Genomic DNA, 18,914 nt, shown 5'->3' on the forward strand with positions numbered 1-18,914 from the left:
ATTATGGTTTAATCCGATAGTCTGCTTCAATGCAACATGCTTAGACAATAGCATAACCCCTCAACCCACAAGCAACGGAGCTGCGCTGTAGCCTACTATGTTTGCGCAAAATCCATCTAGTGAGAGGGACAAGGGGATTCCACCCCGGTGGGTAATCAGGCTTCAGGAACATAGGGAGCCCCCCAATTTCTCCTCCATAGAGCTCAAACCTCCCCCTAAACAAAACTACTGAAAATCAGCAACAGAAGTGCCTGTAATGCAGGCAGAAAACACTCCAAAACTGCAGAGCAGACCAATCTATATATTTACCACGAAAAAATATATAAATATATAGTGAATTCTCACAAAAGAAAAATAGATGCACATCTATCTACATCAGAGCTCTGCCCACTTGTTATCCACTGGGTTTTTTCCCCACACCCTCAAAAAGGGCAGTTCCAACCACTGAAGGCACCCTGCTTCTGATCTAATGCAAGAGGTTTTAGCCATCAGTCCTCTAAATTCTCTCCTTTCTCACATACAGGTAGTCCTCGTTTAGCAACTACCTTGTTTAGCAACCGTTTGCAGTTACGACAGTGATGAAAAAATAACTTTACAACCAATCCTTACATTTTCAACCTTTGCAGGTCTGTAAAGCAAAGGAAAGCTGAAGTAAGGTCATAAGCACAGTCATGGTTTCACTTAGTGAACACTTCGCTTAACAACCAAGTTGCCAGTCCCGATTGTAGTCACTACATGAGGACTTCCTGTACAAACACTCATTCTCACACAGATTTAAGGACACTTTGAACTCAGCCTGCTCCAATTTCATAACCCCACCTACCCAATCTGCATATGCATATTTGTTAGGCAGCCCAGAGTACCTTAAGACAGACAATTCTTTCATTCCCACTCCTGTCCTTGTCTGGACCACCATTAGCAGGGACAAGCGCTAATGCCCCCTATCCTGACTCTCACACCTCTCCCTGAAACAGAGAAGGCCACTTTCTGAACAACACTTTGGGCAGGCAGCTGCCAGCAAGCATACCCAACCCTGACCTGAACAGATTTGGGGCCTGACCTGGCCTGAAACAGCTACCTTGCATCCCTTACCTTGGTACAGACAGCCTTACCTTATCCTCAAGGCGCTTTAAGAGACATTTATGGTGCCTCTCGCTCACCCCAGACCTCAAAATGTTGCGCAGGTTCCGTAGCATCGCCATGAAAGGCAACTTCCCTGCATCTAGGTGAGAGAAGGCAGATGGCAATTGTACAGGGTGCCAAAGCTCAAACTTGGCAACCAGAAGAACATTTTGGACTGGAGTTTTTAAAAAATGAGTGAAAATACAAAAACTGTACCCAGTTTTTATATCTCTACCTTTCCATACATATATTCATGCTTCGGGTGGGGGGTGGGGGAATGGAGTAAAAGGGGGTAGAGGGATACCTCTATGTCCCCCAATAGTCAATATTTTGCCCCTTATATTTTATAAGCATGTCAGCATCATCTGTTGTATTACACCTCCTCTGGCTATTATTTGATCCTACTTCCCATTTGCAATTTAGATGATTTCCATTTAAAGTTAGGAAGGAATTTTCACCATTGTTGTTGCTACGTGGTTCATCATTACCCTGTTGTTACCACTGCATATTATTACATTCTTTGTTTTAACCTTGTTACTTAATACAGAAGTGTACTGACTGAGGGTATAACTCAGAGTTATATAAGATTAGCATGACTATGAAAGCTTTAATAAACATAATTCACAGTGGCTGGTGTGGGTCTTCCGGGCTGTGTGGCCGTGTTCTTGAAGTTTTGTTTCCTAACGTTTCGCCAGCACCTGTGACCGGCATCTTCAGAGTGCAGGAGCACAGACAGGAGCAGTTCTCTCCTGGGCACAGGAGAGGGCACAGAGAGAACTGCTCCTGTCTGTGCTCCTGCACTCTGAAGATGCCGGTCACAGGTGCTGGCGAAATGTTAGGAAACAAAACTTCAAGAACACGGCCACACAGCCCGGAAGACCCACACCAGCCATCATATGCCGGCCGTGAAAGCCTTCGACAATACATAATTCACAGTAATAGTATATTGTATTGTACGTTATGAAGTTATGTAATATATTAGAAATTAAAATATAGCATAATGTAATGTAATGTAAATACAATTATCACACCACTGCAACATTTGTTTGTAAAAGTTTCCAAGCTTGTTCCACCTATGGCATCTCCCAAACTTATTTTGATCATGTGTCATCAAATCAATTCCAACTCTTAGTAATCACATAGATTACTTTTCTCCAGGATGATCTGTCCCCAACCTGGTCCTTCAGGTCTTCCCCCAGTGCACTCACTGCTGGTGTTATCAAGCCCATCCATCCTGTTCCTGGTTGTTCTCTTGTCTTTCCTTCCACCCTTCCCAGCATTAGAGCCTTCTCAAGGGAGCTGGGACTTTGCATTACAGGTAGTCCTCAGGTTGCGATGGCAATTGGGACTGGAATTTCAGTCGCTAAGCAATGCAGTCGTAAAATGCAACGTCACATGACCGCATTGCTTAGCAATGGCAATCTCGGTTGCCATCATAACCCCAGGACTGTGTGGATCGTTAAGTGGAAAGAGGCGGGAGTCCCAAGCAAGGAGCACAGGGGGGCATACGGGTGCCATGGGTAGGCGCTAAAGAGTGCAGGTGGGCTAGTGGTGGCTACAAGCAGGTCGGCAGGGGCTGTGGGCAGTTGCATGCTACAGAATGTGGGTAGGCAGGGAGGTACTACGGAGTACGACATCCCTGGGATCTCGTACTCCATAGCGGGGCTCCTTGGGAGAAAAAGCAGTGGGAGTAGGAGGGACTTATGGGAGCGACTTGCATCCTTCCCTGCCAGCTTCCCCTTTGACTTTGCAGGAAGCCAGCATGGAAGGTCACAAATGGGGATCACATGATTACAATGGATGCTGAACAAGTGGTTGTAACTCGAGGACTACCTGTACATGTAATTAATCTTATTTTCCATGTTTCCACTGTAATTCTGTCTAATCCCATATTGGGACCAGCATGCCATTCTGTGATTTTAGGGTCCTACTAATGAGATGAGTACATGAAAAAGAAAGGAAAATAGTCAACTCTTCTACCCACCAATCAGCTCTTCCCAGACAGCTGCTTTGTTCCCATGGCAGCTCAGCTCTCGTTCCCAAGTCTGGGGTAGTGGCAGTCTCATGCGAGTGCCTGCAAGAGTCGGGTCCCAAGGCCCTGGCAATCGACTTCGGGAAAAGGAGGGCAGATCTGAGGGGTACCTAGAGAAGAGAAAGACTGTGAACTCAAGGTCTGCAAAAAGAAACATATAAGAACGGTCAACTTTCACATGGACCAACTAATAGGTACCAACTACCACAAGTCTTGTAAAAGGAGGTTTGGGTACCTGTCTATAGATGAATGGCAGGATTGCAGTGTTTTCTAAGAATGAAATCATGGGGTCAGCTTTTTATGAACATATAAGAATGCCATGCAACGCCTCCAAATAGGGTACTTTGTGAAGCATGTCAACACAAGCAAAACTCCTCTCCTTGAAGTATTGAACCAGACACATCCACTTCAAGGCTCACACAGGATGTCAGAAGCTAAACATGGCTTGTCTGTATGTATACACGTACACCCGCTTCACTAGTGCCACTTTGTGTGTGTTACACAAACCAGAGGACACAGCTGTCCCCACATTTTGAGAAGAGGCATTTTGATTGCACTGGCATGTTTCAGAAAGTGCCCCATTCATACATTTTGCAGAGCTGTTGAGTGATAAAAGCTTATCTTTCTAAGAAGCCCTAACCTGAACCTCAGAGGAGAAGCACTTCCTAAGGACCTCCATAGCCTTGGGGTGTGCTCCCTAAACTTTCTCCAAAATTTGCCACCAAGCTGTCACTTTATGGAGAAAAAACAGGAAAGATGGGGACTGCACTCCTGAAATAATGCAGTGTACATTTTTATCCAATTTAAAATCCATGGAATCCTGTTGAGTATTTGTACCGGTCCTATCAGCTGGCTCCAGCCACTGTTGGGAAAAAACTGCCAAAGTCTTAGAGTCACCCTCCACTTAGAGGAAATTATTTGTCCCGGCTGAAAACTCAAAAGACAGATGCTGCACCAAGCCTCCAAGTGTTGACCCAGGCAGTCTCACCTCTGTCCCAAGAGACTCATAACGTGCTGAGCTGGCTCAGAAATGTGAAGGCGGTGGATCAAATTCTTCAGGGAGAAGTAATCTCTGGCAGCTGATTTCTCTTTTACTGAATCCAAGTTCTCTCGAAACTACAGAAATCAAACAGCAGAGAATCAAGCAATCTGTGTCTTAGCAGTTACAGGAACACACTCACCCATCTTAAAAACAGTTTACATTTAGAAATGGCAAGGTGGGGTATCTCAATGCATGCTTTGAGAATACCTGGTCTTGAATTGTTCAAAATTAAGGATCAAGCATAGGTGGACACATTCCTCCCTTCAGCCCCCCAGAGCACTTACTGTTTTCTGCAAGGCTTCACATTTTGATACAAAGCCTATGTTCCGACCTAGGCTGTGATTTTTCCAGTTATCCCAAGAGGTAGCTCTTCTAGGCTGCTGAAGAAACAAACTTCCAAAGTTAATAATCTTGTCCCTTGCGTTCTAGAAGACTCCATATTAGAGATGTAATTGATAGGGAGACTTAGATAGTTTCATAGATTCACAATTCTGGTCTTCTTGGTCACAAAAGGAGTACTGTTTCCAATTTTACCTCAAAAAAATAAAGGCTTACCAAAAATGGAAAAAGAGAGGGCAAAAAGTATCTTTCAGTTCAAAACATTTCCAAAGGCTTGATATAGTATTGTTCAATGTTTACAGGTAGTCCTCACTTAATGACCACTCGTTCAGCAACTGTCTGAAGTTACAACAGTGCTGAACAAGTGGGACTTACAACTAGTCCTTGTATTTGCACCTATTGCAGCATCCCAGCAGCCACATGATTGCAATTCAGGTGCTTGGCAACCAGCTCACAATTATGATGTCACATGTGATTGACAAGCAAAGTTGATGGGGGAGCCAGCAGGAAGTTGCAAACGGTGACCATGTGACGTTGCGCTTAACAATGGTGCAAGATTTACTTAATGACAGCAACTGGAACTGCCAGAACTGCTGAGATAACTTGGCATGATCAGATGGTGTTGCACTTTACGGCCTCATTGCTTGGTGACAGAGTTGCCAATCCCAATTACTGTTGTTAAGCAAGGACTACCTGTATGCTTAACAACTCTTACCACAACAACCACGTTAGACTAATTATTGGGGAAGAGGGACATACAGCATTCAAATTCACAGCCATTTGTTCTTCTTTCAAACAGTTGGCTCCCTTTGCCCGCTTCTGCATTAGCAAAGTTCATGCAGGATTTCTTTTTGCATTGAAATTGCTGCTCACATCCCTTATGGAATATTTGAGAGGTCAGAATGTTTGGGAACATTTCATGGCATCATAACAACTCAGATGAAGGGAGGCGGGAGAGAGCCCACTGACATCCTTAAAAAGTCTAACAAACTTAAAAGTCCAATACTCCACCTTTGTAGTCTTTGGCTTATGACGTTTCTTGCCCCGGCTCCTGCGGGTGTTGTACTTGGCCAACTGATAGGCATCAAACTGCCGGAACTTATCAGTCATTCCAGCGCGGAGGCAGGCAGGCACGGGAGCCAGAGTTCCTTCTTCCCCTGCTAGGCTCTGCACACAGAAGAGAAGGAAGAGCGCACCATGTGGCAAAGAAAGAGAGTTCCGTCTAGGATTAAATCTAGAACTCCCTGCTGAAGGATTCTAGGAGCGGCAGGAGAATGTGGGATCTTACCTGATAGAGCCTGGCCACCTGCATCCAGTCTGACGGGAGCTGCACTGCATGGCAGAAATAGCGCCGCAGGTGTGGACGGCAGGGCACGAGGTAGGAAGCCAATGCCAGGAGGAAATTAGCCGTACTGCGGATGTTCAGTTCTTGGCGAGCGTATAGAGCGACCTGAGAAGAGAGAAAGACAGCATACAGATGGGCAAAACCAGTGGAATCCTCAGATTATTAGGATAATTAGGAATCCTAACATTTAATACCACCTTATTGTTAACATTTAAATATTCAGTAGCATGCAGAAGTTTAGGCACCCCTCATCCAATTATGTTTCAAAGAGTCCCTAAATAAACAGCAGCAGGCAAATCCTCAACAGGGTACTGTGAGGAAAATATATCTTTGGGTGAATCTTGGGGTGAAAGAAGCAAGTTTTTAGAGGCCTCAGATGAATGGGATCGCCTTAATAAAACTGAAACATAACGGAATGTGCAGCATCCTTGAAGCTGGTGTGAACTAGGCTGATTGTAAACTCCTGATCACAAACATCCCCATAGCAATGTAAGAGAGGATGCCTTCTTCCTGGCAGTTGGCACCTTGAACCTTGTTTCTTCCTCTCTGACACTATTGCGTTCCTTATAGATAGCAGTTGTTCCGTCCTTGTAGATAGCAGACAAGAACAGGGGCAGAAAGTAACTTGAGAAGTATTGCTCATTTAGGTGTGCCTGTATCATCATATGAATATGTATACATATGTGTTCTTTTCCCTTCACCCTTTCTTGTAAAACTGTATAAATATGTGTTCTGATATAAATATCAGAAATTTTGCCTATAGGGGTGTGTCTCCCACTAACCTTTGGTGGGGTCCCCCTCCAGTACATACTGTCTAATAAACACTGCAGTGAAGCCTTGATTATGTTGCATTTGTGTCCTGCGCTTTTGATTCCACAGTACAAGGTTAAACCACAACATCGTTGTACAACTATGAATGTGTACTTGCTATTTATGTGCATTTACAGATTCAAAATAAGAAAACAGTACCATGACAGATGCAAAAGCTTGGATGCCCTTTCAGTCAGAAATTTGTAATAATTCCATTTTGCAGAAATAACAGCTTCCAAATATCCTGCAACCAGCTAATAGTCTTTCTATTCTGGCTTTTGGAATCCTTTCCTACTCTTCCTCGCAGAATTCTTCTAGCTCAAAAATATTCTTAGGTCTCCCTGCACATACTGCATGTTTTAAATTATCCATACACTTAACTCCAGGGACTAGGAAGCCCATTCTAAAACCTTTATCTAAAAGTCACAGGGTTGAAAGACCGTGGAGGTCTTCTAATCCAACCCCCTGCCCAGTGCAGGAATCCTCATAACAAATGGCTCTCCAGCCTTTTCTTGAAAACCTTTGTTCATGGTTGATTTAAAGATGTGTTTCAGATCATTTGATTAACATTTTGACTATTGTAACGATAGGCACTTATTAAAGGTTTTGATTATTTTATGAACACCTACAACAAAGCTGCCCACCCATAAAATTGGGGAAATCAATCATGTACAGAAAAATGGGGCAATCAGACCTAAACCTATGCAACAGTTACAAGCAATCTTTGCCACAGACCACCTCTTAGATTCAGGGACATCCATGGTGCACAGCTCCTCCTAATGCCTCACACAGCCCACCCCCCAACCTTCAAGGCCAGGTCCACAACAACCTTTCATACCTTGAGGATGAATTCAGGTTCACATTCTGCTAAACTCTTACATATTTTCATCAGTTCCTGCTGCAGCAACCCTGGAGGATTCCCAAATGTTGCCCCTTCCACCAGTGAGCAGCAGACCAAGCTCAAGAGCATTAGCTAAAAAGGGGGGAGGGAGGGGAGGAAGAGAGAAAGACTTAGGTAGTGCTCCATGGGAATTTGCTTACCAATTCCAAATTTCTAATCCATAAGAGATTGTTCAACTATGAGAGACACAGAAAAAAAAGAAACCATGAAAACTTAAAAAAAAAAATCCAGACTGAATAGGAAGCTGGAACAAAAGAAGACAGAAGTATTATTCTTGCTTGCAGAGCTGATGAGGTGCTTACATTCTTTGTTATTATCTGCACCAAAACGGGAAAGATCATGGCATAGTCAAACACTAGGCACTGCGATTCCTGCAGCTTGCCTCTTACCTTCTGCTCTTTCACAGCTAACCCTTCATCCTCCTCCTGTATCTCAGCCAACAGGGTGTCGTCGTCCTCCTCCCGTGACTGTTCTATCTCATCCTCTGGCATTGCAAGAACGTATTCTGGGATGCCGTTGAATGAGTCCATCTCATCCTCGTCTTCCTAGCATTGGACAGAAGAAATACACTGTTCACCATTGAGCCGCTAAGTCAAATCAACCTACAGGCCACAGCCAGCAACTAAACATGAAAGCAAGATATGCTTTCCGAAGTTTAGCTTGCCATGCCATTTCCTCCATCTGGTTTTCCAGATCTGCTCCAACAGCATGCACTGTGTGTCAGTGGTGCCATTCCAGCTACATAACAGAGGAATGATTTGTTAAACCACTGGTACCAATGAGTGCTAAGAAAAAGAGAGTGCTCTCAGCCCCAAGTCCCCCTAAAAGGACATCTGAAGCACATCAACACCCTTCATTGGAAACCTTCAGGGAAAATTAATTATTGGCTCAAAGCTAACCTAAGCTCCCTAGCAGGGCTGTGGAGAGATCTGAACTCAAAGGACACATGCAATTCACAGTGCGTGAAGCACCTGTCAGGTACATCCTAAATCAAAGGTGTCTTTTCCCAAGATCACATAGTGCAATCCCAAGAAAACACACTTTTGATTTAAACTGTTTTCCTGACAGGCGTTAGACACGCTCCGAATCATGCTTTGCAGTTCAAATTTAGACCACCGCCTAGCCACCCTCTCTAACTCATCTCAAACAGAGTAGCCTTCCCAAACCTGTGCCCTCCAAATCAATGTCTTGGTAGTACAATACTAGTAGATGTTGCACGGTACCTCCCATTCATTCTCAGTCTACCATTAATCAGCCCACTGACACTGATCTAGGGCAGGAAAATTCTTAGCATTCAGAGGTGATGATTTTCCTATATGTAGAAACTAAGTAGGGTCAGTCCAGATTAGTACTTGGAGAGGAGACTACCAGGAAGACCTAGCTGAGGAATTCAAGAAATACTCTACTGTGAAGTAGTCGGGAGAAGTAAAAAAAAATAATTATCTGGTAGAAGACAATGGCAAACAACTTCAGTAATGACAACAATTTCTTCCTCTTCATGAAATCCTTACAACCAAACCCCATACACACAAAAACCATTTCTGCACTGATATTAAGAAATCAATATGGAATGTATCCATGAAGTCACCAGGAGTCCGACTCAACGTGAAGGAGACTTGATGTGGTTCTCGATTTCTACAACTAAGATTGAAGCTGTATTTCCTTCTTAAGTTGCATTTTACTCTTACCTGGAGTTCCTTCAGTTCATGGCAGGATCCAGAAGTCTCCTCCCAAACTGTATAATCTGGTGGCAAGCCAGTGGCACAAAGTTTCTGCCAGGGATGGAGTGAGAAACCTTTCAAAAGCTTTGAAGAATCCAGAGGGAGGTCTGATGGAACAACAGGGAGCAACAAGCGAGCTCTGGATTCTTCCAGCCCTGGAAAAGTAAGGCTGGATGACGGGGGCTGTCTCAGGAAGGGATTTTCCAGCCGCAGCAAGTTTGGCTGAGAGAAGGCACAATACGAGAGTGACTTCTTAGCCCCGATTTGCAGAAATTGAGATATCTGGAAAAGAAACAATAAAAGCACCATTTAAGGCAATGGTGTGAAACAGACCCTCCACCCCAATTCCCAAGTGTTCTTCAATCCACTACATGCACGTCTGACTTGCCTTCGCTCAGCAGCGTCTCTCTTACCATTAATCTGCTTTGTTCCTGGTTCTCGTTTCTTTCGGACATGGGTCCAGCTTCTGCAACATCATCACTCTCTGTAGATCCTGCTGGGCCTTCCCACAAGCTCTCTGTGTGCACCAAACCAAGTTTCTCTGCCTCACCCACATCCTTCTGCCAGGACACAAGCAGACACATCTAAATAAGCAGAGCAGCAGCAACCGAATTCAAGCATCAGCATGCTTCCTTTCTTCTTCCCGATACTCTGGAAATTACGCTTGGTAATTTGGCAGAAGGGCTGCGTCTGAAAAAGGTCTCCTTCAAGTTGAACTTGGCTTCTACAGACATCACAGATGTCTCCCTGCAATTTTCTTGGCCAGGTGACAGAAGCAGTCTGCCAGTGGCATTTTCTAGGATGTTTTTTTCATCTTCCTGGTCTAGTTTACATCTCTGGGACTTCCTTGTGTGGTCTCCCGTCCTATCCAGATTTAATTCTTCTTACTTTCCAAACACAGAGGTCAGCCAGGGGCTGCCACTTGCTAAAGCATGACCTTCAGACCTTTGCCATTTTTATTTCTGATTCTATGTGGTTGGGAAAAAGCCACAATAGTTAAATCAACTAGCCAGGAATCCACATTAAGCCAACACTGATTAGGAATACTTTTCACAGGTGCTTCCCACAGGATCTTAGCTGTACCTTATCATGCTAAGCAGCCAACCTGGAGTATTTGGGATCAAGGAACCTGAGCTCATCCACTGTTCTGGGGTCAGCCACTGCCTGGCCCTGGGTGACAGGAGATTCCAGAGGACCTACCCACAATCCTGGAGGATGGACAGGATTCAAAAGTCGAGCCCGGGATTCCTCCAGTCTTTGGAGAATATGGGGAACAGGAAAATTAGCATGGACAGAAGGCTTCTCTATACAAAGGCGGGCAGAGGGATCCATAGGCCTCGTAGAAAAGGTCAACAGGGGCTTCAATCTCTGCAGAAGAAAAAATAAAGGCAGTGACTATGTGCCAGAGAAAAAGCCCTGTTGTGAACAGCTCATTCTCAGAACTGGGCACGCAAACTGAGTTGGGAAGTTTACCTTTAAAACTGTCTTTTTAAAGACCCAAGACTTGCCTTTTCTTTAGCAGCCCACCTACCATGCTCTTGCTGTTGTACTGCTAAAACACTACACTTTTAAAAATCATTTGACACTATTTCAAAATCCCCCTTTGGATTTAAAACACTTGCATCTTTACCAAGGATGTACAAGACCAAATGCGATTCTGCTGCAAAAAGGAAACAGAAGTACCTTTGGTATACTTTGAAGCAAACACCACAGGTCTTAAATGATCCCCCACAGCACCTGGGAAACTTTAAGATGTGTGGACTTCAACTCCCAGAATTCCCCACCCACATCTTAAAGTTGCCCAGGTTGGGAACACTGCCTTAATGATTACAGGAAATAGGGTTCGCTGTTCTTAGCCAGAGACAAGGAGGAAGAATAATATCTCTTGCATGGCTGGTCTTCAGAATGGGTGAAACAAACATTTCAGCTTTATTTTGCATTTCTAGGGCTTGGGGTGGGCTTAAGAGGCAACATGGTAGTCTTAAGTCCAGCAGATGTTTTAAGACACCGATTAACTCTTTAAAACTTCTGAACTCCCCCACCCCAAGGGATTCTGTCCCCCATCCCCCTTTGGGACTGTGGCCCTGAAAATACCAGTGCAAAAACTCTTTGAGCTAGTGGAAATAGTGAATCCCAGTTTGTTTTTTTACTCCAAAATAGGTTTTAAAACTAAGGTTGTACCCAAGTCCTGAAAAAGCAAAATATGCTTAACTGTGGCGACCTACCTAATATGTCTCAACATAGAACAAACATTTAACTAAAGAAATCATTGTAACTTGAATACCTGCATGACATTTCATTCAATTAGATCTGGATAATTAACTCTGCATGCAAACCTTATTAAAATGCTGAGGAAACTTTTTTTTTTTACAAGATGCATTCATATAAAAGGCAGTAGGCACTTTCTCCAAATAATTCTTTCTAAATATATGAAAGAAATCAGAATGTATCTTCCCTTTCCAGGGAGATGCCTTTAACTCCAACTTGTAAGGACTTGGGTTCAAAGAATTTAAAAAATCCTTAATGAAGCAGGATCACTTAAAAAAAAAAAAGTTAATTAAAAGACTGAAGAAGAGGATGAATAAATTCAACCTAAAATGGAGGAAATCCAAGTTTCATCAATGCATCAAGTAACTTTGTTTTAATGTTTAGTTTCTTAAAATCCTAAACATATATCTAATTTTAAAATATTTAAAACCTATCCTGATATTAGCAGGTTCTGGGCAGGATAAAACAAAGTTCTCTTTCCCTGCAAAAAATTATTAGAACAAATATAAATAATAGAAATCAGTAACTTAAAAAGCTAGCATTTCTCTATTGTACCAATACTTCTGCGCCCATCAGCCAGAATGCTGAGAGAAGAGCTCAGTGAATAACTATTGTGATTCTTCTCTCTCTCGTGGTTCCTTAGAATCCTTCAACGTGGCCTTTAGAATCTACCAACCCTGTGTTGAACTACAACTCCAATTATCCCAGTTAGCACCCTATGCTTGGAATGAGAGGATCTGTAATCCAGCACATCTGGAGGTTGGACTGAACAAAGCTGATTTAACAACATTCGAACTTATAGGCCCTCAGCCCTCAAATGCTCCTGTAGCATCTTGATTGATCGATTGATCGATTGATTGGAGTGATTGAAGTGATTAAAGTGATAGTCTGTGTTCCAGGAGCTCAAGACAAAGTACAGAAGTTCCTCCTCCTATTATTCCCCAGAACAACACTGTGAAGTGGGCTGGGATAAGGGAGAACAACTTGTGTAAAGTCACCCAGTAAGCTGAGGGTGGACTTCCACCTAGAACCAGTCCAATACCTTAACCACTACACCACACTGATTGTGGTAACCCTGCTCTCCAGCACACTGTCTCAGTGGCTTTTCATGTATTTATGCAGATACCCAAACCATAGTGTTTTTATTCACTCAGCTGAGACTGTTAGCTTTTAGTTTCTCATAGGAGGAGCTTGGCATTTTAAAAACCATCAGAGAAGACTCTGAGAAGGAGAAGCTTGGCATGAAAAGGGCTTGTAATAGAGGATCTGACTTGCAGCTAAAGATGCTATAATGGCTAACATAGACTAAACACCTCCAGTGCTGCTGAAGATGGACTGATACTTTCTATCCAAGGTAAGGTTGTCAGGTAAACCTAAAATAGACTATGCAATTTCCATCAAGAAGGACTTATGGGATACAAGATGAGACCAGGAGAAAACTCACCAAGATGTTTGAAGGCACAATCAAGGAGAAGAAATGCTGAAACGGAATAACACCATGGGATACTCTTTGAGAAGGCCTTGGGTCAAAAGATAAATAGAGGAACAGAAGATTAAAGTTTTACCTATCCAAGGATCACCAGCCAACCCCAGGTCGCCTGTCACTTCTGCAGAGGGATGGTAAACTACCAATTCATTTCAGAAGCCCTTTGTTTAAACCTAGATAGGGAAATAGGAATAGACTTAGTAATAGGTGGCACAGAGGGGTGCTTACATGCTAGCCACACACATGCCTCCACACACACATTAGGCTCAGGTGATGATGGGCAAAGCCCAAACTACTTTGTTGTGCCATGCCTGGTTAGAGAAGGGAACAAACCATGGACACAAATAATGCGAACAGTGCTGAAGCTGGAAAGGTGAAAGAGCTTGGTTGTTTAGATAAGGCTTGGCTAATACCCAAACTGCTTTATTCCTGGCTGAGTCTTAATAAAAAAGAAAACAAAAACTTAAACCTGTATGGCCTTGTTTTGATCAGATCCTGGAACATCTCTCATCACACTGGCCCAAGGAGATCCCCGCCCTACACTCAAGGCCCAAAACATCTTCCGGGTCACACAAGCTTGCTCAATCCCAAATCCTCAATTTTCTCTCTACCGGGATCCCTTGTCAATTTAATGTCACTGCCGCTAATCCAGGGTGTGAGAAAAAAAGAACTTCCTTCATTTCACACATTTCAACGGGGTGACGTGTCCCTCCAAACTGAAAATGGCTTCTTGTTCTTCCCTATCTGTAACAGGAGAAATACTCTGGATGCCAACTCACTGTGCAAAGACTTGCTTGCCAATTCATTTACCTTCTGGGCAAAAGTCAACTCGGAAAGCATGTACGAAGGGAGGAGGAAGATCAAAAGGAGCGTTAAGAAAACGTTAAGGCTGATATATCAATATTTCCAGCGGTACTTATAATTTCTTTGCTATCCTCAATATCTAAGAAAAGCAGCAGCACGACAGCTGCCTAATGCCCCAAACCATTGGGTGGCTCAGGTGGGGGGGGGGGGCTCCATAACCCATAATCCTCAACTAACATAGTTCCTAGAGGGCAGCCAGGTTGGGAAAGGCCAGTGTAGCTACCTCAGCTTGGAAAGGCAGTGATTTGTTCACACGAACGCTGAATCATACTTTTTACATCATGATTTACTGAACAAACCATTATCTGGATTCACACGGAGTGGATGAATGCCAGGCCCAAAACGATAAGCAAACCAACCACTTTTTGTTTGTGTTAGGGAGCTCTGGGGGGGAACCAGATGGAAGAAACACTGAGTGCTGGGTTGTTGGGCAAGAGCAGGCAGTGTATAAATGCACAACGACAATACAACGCAGGCGAAGTGCAGGCTGGACCACCATCCCTTGATTGCACACCCCTTTAAAAAAAAGGCTCAAAACTCTTCCTCGCCTACAGGAAATCTTGAGAAATAATCTTGAGTTCAATGTATTGTCGAAGGCTTTCACGGCTGGAATACAATGGCTGGTGTGGGTGTGGCTGTGTTCTGGAAGTTTTGTTCCTAACGTTGCGCCAGCATCTGTGACCGGCATCTGATGCCGGTCACAGATGCTGGCGCAACGTTAGGAACCCAAACTTCCAGAACACGGCCACACAGCCCGGAAGACCCACACCAACCAATCTTGAGTTCGCCAAGTTCGTCAGCGCTGCGCCTGTAATCATACTGTAAGCGCAAGGGCCGAGTTCACCCACACCGAGATGTATGGCTGAGATTACGCGAACGCGGCCACGGAGGCTGCACATAGCGCTCCGTGGTGACTCAGCGCGCTCTGCGAATCGCGGTTCGCATCCCCACGGCCTAGCTCGAGGCGTGACACGGGCAAGCGTCCACCCGTGCTCAGAGATGCCCGCCAGCCGGCGAAACGAGCGGGGTTTTTTTCCTCCACCCCAGGCCAGCTGATGCGCGCGCGCTCTCGCGCTCTCTCTCTCTCTCTCTTCCCAGCGGGCAAGCCGGCGCGGTCGCTCACCCGTCCGCCGAACCCGCCGCCGACCTCGAAAGAAGCGAAAGCGGAGCAGGAAGCAGAGCGGGTTGCGGCGCCGCCCCCGGCCACCTCGCCGACGAACGGAATTTGGCCTCCCTCCTCTGAGCGGTGGCGAAGCGGGGCGTCGCCCGCCGTCTCCAAGCTTAACCCGTTGCGCTTCAAACCCGCGAAAACGCAGGGGAAGGGAAGGGAAGGGAAGGACGCGCGACTCGTGGCTTTAACCCGGGAGATCCCAGGCTCTTACGAGGGAACTGGGGAGGCGCCCAGGAGTCCTCCTCCTCCATTAAACTGTGATGCGTGTGAATGATAATATCAAACGTAGCATCCCGCTATAGCCAGCGACAGTGCCGCGCCGGTACAGCTGCGTCAGCAGTTAACTGTAACGTGGCTTAAGGTAATAATGGCCTGGTTCACCCAATATGTTAAAACTGCAGCCTATCCACCCATTTTGCCCAAGTTTAATGTTTTCTGCGAATCCCCAGAACGTGTGCTTCCTTAAAACCTAAGCAATGAACAAGTTGGAGTATTTTGCGGACGACCAGCTCTTAGCAGCCTACCTCACGTACGGCTCTGAGGCAAAACAGGGCTTTGTAATGGGCTGACTGAACCCGTGGTTTGTGGTTTAGCACTTTGCACAGCCAACGCCTGCCAATTCTGGTGCGTGTGCAAAGCACAGTTAAGCCAACTGTGCATAGCACAGTGTGGAAACCAAGCCAAAGACTGTCCTTGCACAACTCCCTAACAAACGACAGTTTAGCCAACTGTGCCGTGGAAAATTAGCTGCAGCCCTTTGTATGTCCTGGCCACTGGACACCTTCAGGCTGAAGTCCTTAACTCAGTGTTTCTCAATCTTGGCGACTTGAAGATGTGTGGACTTCAACTCCCAGAATTCTCCAACCAGCATGGCTGGTTGGAGAATTATGGGAGTTGAAGTCCACACATCTTCAAGCCGCCAAGGTTGAGAAACATGGCTATACTAGTTTATAGTATTTTTCTCCTTTTTTCAACACCATCCAAGGACAACCATTAACTGATAGATTATGGTTGTCGACTCTTAACAACCACATAGATAGACCTTCTCCAGGATGATCTGGCCCCAACTTGGTCCTTCAGGTCTTCCAATGATGCACCCATCACAGCTGTAATCAATCCCATCCACCTCACTGCAGGGTATCCTCTTATTTTTCCTTCCACCTTTCCCAGTATGCGAGCCTTCTCCAGAGAGCTAGGCCTTTGCATAATATATCCAGAATATGATCATTTGAATCTGGTCATTTGTGCCTTGACTGAGAACTCTGAGTTGATTTGTTCAGTGATCCATTTGTTGGCCTTCTTTGCAGTCCACAGTGATCTCAGGAGTCTTCTCCAACACCAACATTCGAAAGCGTCAACACTCTTCCTATCTTGCTTCCTCAAAGTCCAACTTTCACTTCCATAGAGTGTCACAGGGAGTAACACAGACTGCATGATTCTGATCTTTGTAGGGCTGGACATATCATGGCCTCTGAATATCATTTCCAAAGCCTTCATGGCTGCTCTACCAAGTGCTAGTCTGCGGCATATTTCTTGACTGATTGTTCCTTTACTATTGATAGTGGATCCAATCTGTTAGACCTAGCTAGTGACTGGGAACAGAGGAGAAAGATCGGCAATGGGGGCTTCACATTTCAAGCCAATTTAACTTTCTTTTGACTCAGAATGGTGGAAGGCATTTTGACCTAGCATTGGAGAACGTTCCTCTCCTTGGTAGTGCCCACATTTATTTATTTTTGCAGATTTAGATCCTGCCTTTCCACCAGGACCTTGAAGTCTAAGTCTTCCTGGTCCTACAAGTAGCCAACAATGTCTTAGCAGCACTGATTTCAGATTTCAGCAGGCTAACTATAGAAGCTTCCTACAGTCCATAGTTTGCTTTTTGTAACTCACTTACCTCTTATACTTTTGGGATCCTTCTCGCAATCCAAGGTATCCTCTTTTCCTTCTCCTGCTCACAGGTCGCTACAACAGCAGCATTTAAACATGAAATTAACCAGCATAAAACCTAACTTCCTAGACAATGGGGTGATTGATAACAATGAACATTTTTCTTTTATAGTAGGCAAAAATTTGCATTATATGCTTCATACATCACTCAGCAACTGAAGCCTTTCCTTGCATGGAGAGGTTTCTGAGAAATTAGCTTTGCCTGTTGAATTTCTGCCTATCTAAAAGCTTCATCTGCAACCCTCTCAACTGGATTTGAATATGGCTCAATAGCACCCCCTACAGTGTCTGATCAATTAACCCCATGCTGGGAAGCCTAAATACGCTAGAAATATCCTATTCTTCCTAAATACACATCTCTTATTTAAACTTGAGGGCATAAGAGCTTGACCAGTTAAAATTGGTGGTTAAGAAGAGAGTCATTCCTGAAATCGTTCTCTGATTAGATGCGGGGAACTGGGTGACCAGTGAGGATACCGGTGCACTGGGCAAAGTAACTATCAATCTCTGCTAAAAACTAGCTGGTCTTTCATTTGAGTCCAAAAAACAGTAGTGAATGTAGCTGCGCTCCGAAATAACAAAGACAGCCAGCCTGCAAATATTTAATCAAGAAGCCAAGATGCTTCCTGTTTCTGAATATCCTCTTGGTGGTGACCTCTGCATCCATTCAGAAGCATCAGATCCTCTTCAGTCAGGTAATAAATGAGATGGATTTTTTCTGGTTGTATTTTAAATGTTTTGCTGCTTCCCATTCATGTTCTTATTTTTCTGTCCATATTTTTTATATTTGGACACATCGGACAGTCTCGTTTTCACGGGGAGTTTTTTTATCACCTTTCTTACACACAGGGTTGCCCACGGAGAAGATTCCCCCGATATTCTTAAAGAACTTGAAGCAAGAAAATCAAAAACATTTTTTTTTTTCTAGAATGGGACCAAATGGAGGGACGTTTGGGAAAACTTAGAGCTGCCCTGCTGGTTATGTTAAAGCACAAGTTAGCAGTGTCGTTCTTTGTGGATTTTTTTATTATTATTATTATTATTTTGAAGAATTTCCTGGTGGTCTTCCATCCAGGCACAAACCATGACCTGCCCAGCGAACTTGAGCAATGTTGATTGAGGCTAAACCTAGTTATGATGTTACAATTCAGCAATATCTGTTGAACTATGGATGTCATTTGCCTATTATCCTTTTGTGCTTTTTTTCAAATTCTCCAGCTTGATTCTTGCTCTTATGCTTTTAATCACCATCTGATCATCATGAATCAGCAGTTTAGTGGTGGTTATACTATTTATATCTGCAGTTCAGACAATCCTTAAAGGTGCAGTTATGCAGCCATTTGAAAAGTTGACATCCCCAATGTGAAGCAAAATCAGGAGGTACCTTAACCAGAATCCTATTACTCAAATAAATAAAAACATTTCTTTGGATCGACTGGCCTTTTACAGCTAAGTAGCTATATTTCCTAGGCGGCCTATCCTGATCATTGTAGCAGAGCCCAGCTTAGTTTAGGACTCTGGATTTACTAATTCTAGTTTATGGCAGGTAGAAGTGCCAGTTAAAGATTAAGACCTTTTCAAGTTGAGCTTTATTCCTTGTAGATTCTTGGGCACCCTTATATAGTTTTCTTAGCAATGATACAGAATTGGTTGTCATTGTCTTCATTGGAACTGTGTAGTTTACAGCCCTGAATCTCCTGGTGGTCTCTCATCCAAATGGTAGCCACGACCCTGCTTAGTTTTTTCAAATGCAGAGAAAGTCAGCCAGGTGGTACCCTACAGAGGGGTGAATAGAGTGCCAGTTTCTTAAGATGCTGTGAAGAGAGATAAAAATAAATCACTGCAGCACTGTCTTGACTGGCT

At 44.2% G+C, this 18,914-nt stretch overlaps 1 protein-coding gene across 5 annotated transcripts in view; it reads right to left on the reverse strand.

The window, feature by feature from the left end:
• The window catches only part of TEP1 (telomerase associated protein 1), a 59,940-nt gene extending 44,746 nt beyond the window's left edge, over window positions 1-15,194 (reverse strand). The window contains exons 1-14 of one of the 5 annotated variants that reach the window (XM_088144227.1): window positions 15,054-15,145; window positions 13,146-13,239; window positions 13,025-13,060; window positions 10,513-10,680; window positions 9,726-9,872; window positions 9,280-9,594; window positions 7,981-8,136; window positions 7,529-7,663; window positions 5,824-5,985; window positions 5,547-5,702; window positions 4,481-4,576; window positions 4,143-4,270; window positions 3,107-3,264; window positions 1,113-1,222 (exon numbers count right to left, since the gene is read on the reverse strand). In XM_088144227.1, the coding sequence (XP_088000353.1) occupies window positions 1,113-1,222; window positions 3,107-3,264; window positions 4,143-4,270; window positions 4,481-4,576; window positions 5,547-5,702; window positions 5,824-5,985; window positions 7,529-7,663; window positions 7,981-8,136; window positions 9,280-9,594; window positions 9,726-9,872; window positions 10,513-10,644 (1,695 nt within the window). In that variant the 5' untranslated portion in view covers window positions 10,645-10,680; window positions 13,025-13,060; window positions 13,146-13,239; window positions 15,054-15,145. Of the gene's footprint in view, window positions 1-1,112; window positions 1,223-3,106; window positions 3,265-4,142; window positions 4,271-4,480; window positions 4,577-5,546; window positions 5,703-5,823; window positions 5,986-7,528; window positions 7,664-7,980; window positions 8,137-9,279; window positions 9,595-9,725; window positions 9,873-10,512; window positions 10,681-13,024; window positions 13,101-13,145; window positions 13,240-15,053 lie in introns of all 5 variants that reach the window. The other 4 variants (XM_088144228.1, XM_088144225.1, XM_088144226.1 and 1 more) reach the window with 4 other exon arrangements.
• Between the last annotated feature and the right edge of the window lie 3,720 nt (window positions 15,195-18,914).

This window comes from Python bivittatus, unplaced genomic scaffold, assembly GCF_059951505.1.
Source record: "Python bivittatus isolate LINGU-HERP-01145 unplaced genomic scaffold, Pbiv_v1 ctg000430_np1212, whole genome shotgun sequence".
In the NCBI taxonomy this organism is placed as follows: domain Eukaryota; kingdom Metazoa; phylum Chordata; class Lepidosauria; order Squamata; family Pythonidae; genus Python; species Python bivittatus.